The sequence below is a fragment of the Centruroides sculpturatus genome, unplaced genomic scaffold (genome assembly GCF_000671375.1).
Source record: "Centruroides sculpturatus isolate CEXI.00-Female unplaced genomic scaffold, Cexi_2.0 scaffold558, whole genome shotgun sequence".
NCBI classification, from domain to species: Eukaryota; Metazoa; Arthropoda; class Arachnida; order Scorpiones; family Buthidae; genus Centruroides; species Centruroides sculpturatus.
Window position 1 is genome coordinate 491357 of NW_019384839.1, and position 10130 is coordinate 501486.

At 29.8% G+C, this 10130-nt stretch overlaps 1 protein-coding gene across 1 annotated transcript in view; it reads left to right on the forward strand.

The window, feature by feature from the left end:
• The window catches only part of LOC111630276, a 122386-nt gene extending 120288 nt beyond the window's left edge, over window positions 1-2098 (forward strand). Inside the window, exons 14-16 of the mRNA XM_023374357.1 lie at window positions 1509-1604; window positions 1677-1790; window positions 1859-2098. Coding sequence (XP_023230125.1) covers window positions 1509-1604; window positions 1677-1790; window positions 1859-1903 — 255 coding nt within the window. The 3' untranslated portion in view covers window positions 1904-2098. The remainder of the gene's footprint in view (window positions 1-1508; window positions 1605-1676; window positions 1791-1858) is intronic.
• The last annotated feature ends 8032 nt before the right edge of the window (window positions 2099-10130 follow it).

Below are 10130 nucleotides of genomic sequence, written 5' to 3' on the forward strand. Positions count from 1 at the left end.
TTTTTTTTTTTTTTTTTTTGTTGAAGATTTAGTTTGTTTATATCTGCAAGCTAGCTTTTTACAGTTAGGTTACTTCTGAGTTGGACTTTAAAAGGATTAAATAGACTTGAAAGAAAATTATTATTATTATTATTATTTTATGTAAGTCTTTTAATGTTCAAATGAAAATCCTGGGTTATGTTGTTTATGCAAATCGCTACATTGTTTATATTTCTCTTAATTACAAAAAAAAAAATATCAATAGTATACTTTTGCTAAGTTCTGGAATGTTACCCTATGTTTTGCATTAGTCCTTTTTTTTTGTATAACATGGATTTGCATAACATGACATTTTTTCAGAATGTAGCTACTCTCTTAATATCTCAGGGAATACTCTCTTATACAAGGTATCCCTCATATAAGAGAGTATTCCCTGTTTTGTGCCTTCTGGAACTTATTTACAGTACCATGTTTTGTATAAACTAAACATCTTAAAATCTAATAATGTTTGAAACAGAAATTGGAATGTAATCAAATTTGGACATGAAATTCTTTTTTTCATATTTTGAATAGTAATTCAGGTAATAGAGAAAAAGGATTTCACAAAAAAAATTTAATTATAGAATTAAATTTTGTTGATAGGAGGGAATATACACAAATGACAAATTAAATAAACTTTAATTTCATAAATGTTTCTTTTTGAGTTTTGAATCACTAAGACATCTGTTAGTTAAGGAACCAAAAATGTCTACTCAACTTAGCTTTGAACTAAAGCACTACATACTTTTTGTTCACTGAATTCACCCATTATTTTGGAGTCTTTTATTTGAATTAAAAAGATTCACTTATATTGAGATATGCTTAGAGTTAGTGTCTTGTTTAATTTACCTATAGAGTTTATAACAGAATGCAGAGAAAAATTTCTCGGACATATATCATTTGAAATAAGATTTTTTCAAAAAATTCATTTTACTAAAAATTCTCAAAGTAATCAGTTTGAATAGTAATTCTATCAATATATAATGCTACCTTCAACTTAAATATTAACAAAAATAGATAAGTTTAATCAATATTAATGCACAGAAAAGCATAACACAGAGCGAATTCAGAAAGGACTTTACAAATTGACTTTTTACAATACAGGGTTGATTTAAAAAGAACTTTAAATCCTGAAAGCATATAGAATTTTAAGTTGTAATTTCAACAAGAGCATTTGTTTTTATCAGCTACTTCATAATTAAATGTTGAAATTTTATTATTGTTTAATAAATTTCTTGATTAAGAAACAAAGCACTACACCGTCTAAAAGATAGTTAATTTTAAATAATTTGTAAGTCACTATATCTTAAGCTTAATCAACTAGGTCCATTCTGGGCTATAACAAAATAACTTAATTGATTTTACTGCATAATTTGGCTTTTGTATCATGTGTATAACTATATGTCATAAGATATATAATTTCAGTGTATCATTTTAGATTGAAATATTGTTTTCAAAATATAATTAAAAAAGAAGTAACATTTCTTTAGAGTCCAGCATCCCCACCTTCTTCACCTGGTTCTCAGGATAGACCGCAGCATCCCTCTACTAGCTTAAACAAACCTAAACCGAAGAAATTTAGAAGGGTTTGTCATAAAACATTTCTGTTGTCTTAAAATGTTAAAATTTTTACATAATCTAATTCAAAATGTTTTTAGAGTGATGGAAAATCCTCCTATGATTTGTCCGGATCTCGATGCATTCAGCCTGCTGACATCAGAGAAGCCATTCGTAGATACTGGAAGCCTTCGGGTCCGCTGATGCTATTTTCGGTAATTAAAGTTTAGTAAAACTTTAAATTTCTGTTCAAATTTGAATTAATAACTTATTTTCTTTTCAGAAACATCATCATAATTATTTGGGAACAAGACTCATGTGTTGCTAACTCTTTAAATTATTTGTACATAAATATTTTATTGAAATATTTGGTCATACCTTTGTTCTCAATTTTCAAACAGCATAATAATCATTTTTCTTACAAGTTAAATGATTATTTAAAATCAAAACATTACATGTTGAATCCTATTTATCAGTTCAGATATAGAATTAATAAAAATTGTAATGACAAGTTGACCTTAAATTGTTACATGTAATAAACAATTTTTTTAATGAAAAGTTTAACAGAATATAGAATTTTAATTTACCTTTGCACATTAAATCAAACTTGAATGATTAATTCTAAGAACATTCCTATCATTCAATTTTATACAGTATAGTGTTTATATTATCAGAATTTAAAAAGTACACTAAAAATGTAGTAAAATCCACTTATTGGTATTTGTCCCAAAACAAACTAACGAAGATTTCTTTGTAAGTGTATTGCTAATTATCTTCAGATTAATGCAAAAAGACAACTAGAAATGCATATCTACAAACTGGTTAAGACTGATAAACTATCTTAGTGCAAACAAGTAATTTTTTAAATTGCTGGAATTTCTTATTTCAGTTATACACTGGATAAAAACACATAGGCTAAAATAATAAATCTTTAAGTTATATCATTTTAGATTAGTTCGATAGGATAAGTTAACAAAACACCAGGGCAATCTGACAAGTTGGTACCCGTCTTCCAGGAGGATTGTCCATGGGAAACTGGTCTTTTTTTAGGTATTACACATGTTCAGAAAATTCCATGCAGCCAGCCCATTGGCCAGAGGCAGTTAGTGTTGGTCTACCACGCGATTGAACCCAAGTAGTCCAGGAAACTTTTTGGGGAGTGGTCCATCTGGTCCATCCCACACCGCACCAACACTCCAAGTGTAGGCTTTCTAAAAAAAGCTTTCTTTAGTGTCCAGAGGATGGAAAGAGTAAAACATCCTGCTGGTCTAGTGCAAATGCACAATGAGTGTTAAAAGTAGTTTCATCCAATTTAACATTAGTGGACCTGTCCTTTGTCTTTACATAACAATGAGTCAGATATCAGTTATATTCATGACAATGGTCAGTGATCCCAAATTGATTACAATAAGTGGAATATGCTATATATTCAAGTTTGAAGAATTTGGTTATAACAAAGTACACAGTATAAAGAATTAATGGATAAAATTAGGGCTTCTCAAACGGGATCCCAGTTGTTTTTTAACCCAGGAAATTCTTCTCATCTCGGGAAATTCCGCAAATTTCTTAAAAATTCACTTTTTTCTTATTTTATATTAAGGTGGAGGAAATTTTGCAAATAGAAAGTAATTAACTCATAAACTGTCAGAATATATTTGTATTTATTAATTTTAAGCCTACTTATTAATTTTTTTTTTAATTTTTGCTTGTTATGGCATGTCACAAATGGTCAATAATTAATACGTAGCTTATTTGTGGCAGGGCTGAAAATTGTTTACTTGTCAGAACCTGTAATATCTGGAATAACTGAGCTTGTGCTCTTAATTTTTAACTATGCCCTATAACTTCAATAAGTATGTATTGTCAGATTGTGCAAATTAGGAAAGGATACAAATGAGTACAAAGTCTGTAAGTATGAAGTTTTTCTTTATAAACCTGATTATTAAAGGCAAATGAACTGCCGAATTATCGGGCTATAAGCTTAATGTTTCTATTAAAGCAGCAGAGGTAGACAAATCAAGAATACTACAATTTCGAAAATGAACTAGAAATATTTCAGGTTACAGGTGAAAAAAACACATAACATCTGTCTTCTCTTAAATGCATTAAAGACGATTCCACCCACATGAATTGAATCGGAAAGTGCATTCTTGGTAGCAGAACTTTTCATTAGTTAAATAAGAACCAGATCGAGTGATTGGAGTATTGACCATCTTTGCTTTTTAAAATCTTAATACAAAATATTATTGTAAATTTTGATAATAAGTTTTATTTAAATCACGAAAATTATCTTTTAAGTTCATTTTTTTAAATTTTAAACTCAATTCAAAGGCACTTTTGTTGTTGTTGTTGTTTGCAGTTTCCAGCAAACTTTAATAAATTTTTTTTCTATTTGTGAAAATTCCTATGTAATTCAAAGGTAATTTTTAATATATATCTTACACAGCATTATTAATATGATTTTGGAGGTTGCAGAACATAATAAATTACTTGAAATCAAATGATATAGTTATTTTTCATTTTTTAAAGATAATATTGTAATTTTACAAATTATTAATTCTATCCCGTGAAACAGTTCACTTTTATCCCAGAATTCCAGGATAAGCAAAAGACCAAGAAATGAGAAACCCTAGATAAAATACCATTATATATATATATGCCATTTGAAAATAGAAATTTTATCTTTAATATTTTTGTCATATTCATCATTTTCTATTATGGGTGCAAAATACTCATTGAATAAAAAATCTTTAATATTGTTTAGCTTCACTATTTTGCATTATTATAAATGCATGACTTTTATTATCCAGAGTTAGGGAACATCCTTGTTAAACAATATAGCTTTCATTTTAACCTAAAAGAGACAAAGAGTAATGATGATTTATTATTTTTTCCAAATTTGAAGCTTGAAATTTTATTTAAAATGCTTATTAAAGTGTAATAGTTTACAGAATTTTAAATACTGCTAAATACAGTTTGAGTTTTTTTTTTTGTAAAAATGTTAATTTTCACTTCATTTCAAGAAGGAAAGGTAAGGAAAGAATTTTATTTTCAACTTTTCCAATTGATGCAAGTTCTAACCCCACTTGCAGATAATGATGAAGAAGGTATCAAGTTGCAGCAATGGTGATATTTGCTTATCCAGTTGTAGAATCTTAATTATGAACTCTTACAGCCAATAAAATAAAACTGCATTTAATCCAGCAATAATAGTCAACTTTTAAGCTGTTCTGAAAATTACATACGTATATACTTTTAAAACTTTTGTATTATTCTAACAAACTTTCATTCAATAACTTTAAGCCTGAAAAATGTAAATGAATAATTCAATTGCTTTTATGTCCTTATTTTATACAATTTATGGTATTATCAGGTGAAATACCAGATGAGCAATAAAGATTGTTTTTTCTGATTAAGACTTCCTCATTTTGCAGAAACTGAACACTAGTATAATAAGTCCTAGTAATATAATTTTTTTATATTTATGTCTACTAAGACTTATGTAAATAAATATATTAAAAAACAGAAAATTTACTTTTTATCTAATAATTTCTATTCTTCCATGAGTGAATTTGGTTATAATTTCTGCACCTGGCTAAAATGAGTACATTATTTCTACTCTCTCCTGTTCACCTTAACTCCAAGTTTTTATCTTTTCCCAAAAATCAAAGATGCTATTAAAGAAGCAACATTTCATAATGATGCTGTGAAAGTTGCTACAGAACCAGTTGCAAGGGGGTTTGCAGAAGTGTGGATATACTATTTATATTGAATATTTTATGTAAAAAAATTTAATAACGAAAAGTTGAAGAACATTGTTATATAAAAGAAAGGTGAAAATTTGTTAAATTTAAATGAAGGTTTGAGACTAGACAACTACTGGAATGACATCATAAACCAATACCAGTTAATTAACACAATTGATATATTCATTTTTTACTATTTGATTCTCCTGCAGTAATACAGGAAGTGCAGTTTTCAGTCACATTATCTGAAAATAAATACCAATATATATAACTTTTTAAATTTTCATTTATTATTATTAACTACTTTATTATTGGTTAGTTTTGATCGAGTATAATTTGATATAAACAAATTTATTTTCAATAGAGGCATTAAAATCAACACCACAGTTAACAGGATTTGAGAGGAGCAAAAACTGCTCGGAGATTAAACTGAAAATATTTTCTGTAATTGCTGGTATAGGACGTTCAACATCATACTCCTCCACCAGTACTCGCTTTTTTAATGCCACATCTTTGCTCGCTTTCTACTTCAAATTTTTCAACAAAATTTTCAACATTTTTATTTCGTTAACTAATCTCCGGAAACTTATTAATTCTTTGGTTAGAATTTGCTAGGTTTCGTTTTTTCTTTAAAGATATTGTATTCGTCTGTTTTGATTCTATTATATCTTTATACTTTTGAATTAATTTCATCAAATACTCTGTTTCTCGATGAACAAAATCAGGTTATCGACTTTATTTCTTTCTATCTGTTATGTTCGTATGTTAACGCATATTACGTCTTTCCGAAATATCCAATTAAGTAACGTGTAAGCAAATTTTCTAGCAACGCTAGTGTCGAGATTATTGGATTCACTAATGCTATTCTTAATCTCTGGGGATTTAGTAATCCTTTGATAAAATTTGTTGTTAAAATCCTTGTGTCAGTAATCACGGTATTACTCTAACCCCCGGATTTACAAATACCGCGATTAAGCAATGTTGATGAAACACTACCTTAATCATGCAGGATTTCACCAACATGTTCATTATTTATTTATTGTATGTAAAGAAACAAATAGGAGTTAATTTACAGTTTTCTCGTGATACTTGTTGTTATAATTTTATTAACAATTTTCTTATTTGTTGGACTGCAATTTGAAAAACTTGTAGACTTATAAATTCCCTCTGTCGACCCAGTCCGTTTGCTTGTCCCCCCGACCATTTGCCTGTCTGACTTTCCTTAATTAACTCCTTCGCTACACAGCAGTCTTTAATTTTAATGTAATTAAACATAAAAAAATACTTAAAACTGGAAAAAAACGAAAGAACTGCGTTAATTTTGAAGAGAAAGCTTTAAACTTTATTTTCCATTGTTTTTATTTCCCATTGCCTTTCTGCGAAATTCGACATCGATGAGTAGTCATTGTGTTTACAGCTGGATGACCTTGAGAACAGCTGGTGTTGTATTTCCCGGGACATTCTCATAGACGTCTCAGGAGGAGGAGGGTTTAAAGTAGGGTGAATACTAGCTGGCCGTATATTTTTAAATATTTTTAAAAAATTGAGTTTTTTATTGCGATTTCCGGCCCCCCGACTTAATTAAACGTATATATAATAAAATCTATNAAAGAAATGCGTTAATTTTGAAGAAAAAGCTTTAAACTTTATTTTCCATTGTTTTGCCTTTCTGCAAAATCTCACACTGATGAGTCATTGCGTATACAGCTGGATGATCTTGAACACAGCTTGTTTTGGACTTCCCGGACCATTCTCATAGACGTCTCGGAGGAACAAAGGGTTTAAAGTAGGGTGAATACTAGCTGGCCGTATATTTTTAAATATTTTTAAAAAATTGAGTTTTTTATTGCGATTTCCGGCCCCCCGACTTAATTAAACGTATATATAATAAAATCTATTAATTAAAAAAATTATAAACTAATGGAGGTCGTTTTTGACATCAGAAACTACCTTTAAATAACTTTACCGAAGTAAAATCCGTGCACTAGAACTTTAGAACGATGAATTAAATTTTGATTAAAAAATCCCATTAAAAACAATTAAGTGTTAATCGTGCGTCATTAAAGGTACATTAAAATCGCGATAAAATTTTTTCGCGCGGGAAAAATTTTGAGAAAAAAAACATCCGAAAAAATTTTCAAACGGGTCGAAACACCCGAATTTTCTGTAACACTATGTAAACTGCCCGAGTTAACTCGGGATAAGGGCTTAAGGGGTTTTTTAATCTCAAGAATGAAGTAGTTAAGTCGATAAAAGAGCAAACCAGATGTGGAAACCTCAGGAACAGGAAGGCCCTCCATTACCTGTATACAAACTTCTGATGCAAATGGGAATTCGTTATTTCAATTCAAAATTTTCCCGAAAGTAAATAGATAGATAGGATTGCCATAATTGCAAAGCATTGATACGGGACATTTATTTAAGTGCTAAATTAATAAAACGAAAAAACTGAGTGAGTTTACTCTGATAAAAAATTCAATATAGTTTAAGCAATTTAATAAAATAAACACGTAGAATAATAAAAAAAATGCAAAGCTAATCCTTTTTAGCCCAGTCATATTTTAAAGCTGATTTTACTTTCTTAATTATAGTGTATCATTTTCTTTCACATAATTATAAAATGGCTGCAAGTCATTTTTAAATTATAATAATAAATAAAAAATTGCTTCAGTTGTCTCCACTGACAAGCTGTTTCTTTCGTAGGACAATTGAGTTGACATTAGGGAAAATATTCTCTCCATATTTGCATTGTGGACTGGAATGGCAAATACGTATTCGCTTAGCTTTATTAGACACGACTTCTGATCAATACGCTTTGTATCTGCAAGAAACTTCAGTCATTTCTCTTCCATACTCAATTTTATAGTTGCTTCGCAGTTTTGGTTGGTATTATGTTTCTATAGATAATCTTTTAGATATACAAACTGGTTGAATAGAATCTCAGTGTTGCCAATATCGATGTTTTTAACTTGTAAATATGCAATAGTGCGTTCTATTTCTTCCCATTAAGGAACTTGATTGAGAAAACGGGACAAAGAGTAATACAGGACTGAGTAGTGAAATACGATGACAGTCCCGTATATACGGGACGTATGGCAACCCTATAGATTGCTAACGGAAAAGTATGATGTACAAGGGCAAGCCACTACTAAAGAGCATATATTTTATATTAAATAAATTAAAAATATAATTAAAGTTTGCAGCCCGGTATTCTGACATCTTCAACATAAATAATTGCTAAAATTGATGATATTTTTATTACACTTTTTGATTCTAAAACACATCTTTTCATACTTTTGAAAAATACTTCATCCATGCCAATTTCTTCATAAGAACAGTATATATGAAATCGAGGATTACAGTGGTTTTTATAGTTATTCTTTACTGTATACTAAGTGGATTATGTACAAACATTATTTTTTATAACTACTATTCATATGGATATTAGTGTTCGTTTTCAGTTTTCTAAAAATCATCTACTAGCGCAGGGGTCGGAATTAGCGGCTCGCGAGCCGCATGCGGCTCTTTGCATAGACGTTTGCGGCTCTTCGGACATAAACTCCAATTTCATCTCACATTATTTCACCGCAGCCTTATAACTTATGAGTTTATGAGATAGAGCCGCCGAACAAACTTCGACTTGTTCTCTGTCCGCACATGACCACACTCGCGTTGATCAATATGAGTCGCATAAGAGTGGTAGCATTTGAAGCATATCTATATATATAACCCATTGAACGCGTGTCCGTCCGTCCATGTAACGTTATGCCGAAAACGGCCACTAGAGGCGCCTCTGTCGTATGTTGTATTTCGTACATTTAAATTAATATGTGGCTCTCTGGTACTTTTGTTATCCTGTTTTCATGACAATTTGGCTCTTCTCACATGACAAACTGCCGACCCCATGTACTAGGGATATATAGTAGTGCGTTTCGGAATCAAGCCTTGAAACGTTATGCAATAAAAACGTATTAAATAAAAATAATTAGAATATTTAGATCACATTATCTAAATCTAAAAAATAAAATAACTTGCTTTTAAAAAATTGGAATAATGCATTTAATAGTGAAGGTTACTAGTTTCGATCAAGTGAATGTAGTACATCACTAAAATCAATCGTTTGCGTAATATCTTATTCAAAAATATTTTCTATTTAAATAAAACCTGCATTTGTTATATTTGGCAAAATATTTTGCAATATAACCGTGGAACTGAAACTGCATGCTGTCTAATATTTTTGTATTTACAATAGGTTATTCGATAGATAAGTGTAAAGCATGTATTCAAGTGACTCGAAACGTAGTTTGTGCGTCGTTTGCTTTCTACGACCAGTCCTCTGGTCGTTAGAAATATTTGGGATTAAAATCATATATTGCGATTGTAAGAAGCCCGCCAAAGAATGGAAATATCTGCCAAAGTTATATCCAATGTACCAAACAGTTATAGAGATATTTCTGTGGACTAACATAATACTTTCTACTCAAGAAGTAACGGACAATTTGATGTGTGTCGGATGGATCCGAATGTTCCCAAACAATAAGATACTCGTAAAATTTATTTTAATTACATTTCTTATTTTTATAGCTTTTCAATTCAGTTTCTTTAAAAAGAAGAAACTTTATTTTCCTAGAAATAATAGCGGATACGAAGGAGAGGAAAAAATGGCCGATGGTATTCAAATAGTTTTTCTAGCTGGACTTACACTTTTATTTTTTGCAATAATTCCATATGTTACTGTAATTGACTTATTTCTATATCCTGTTCTAAAAGAAATAACCGATTCACAGCTTGAGCAGGCATTCTGTAACC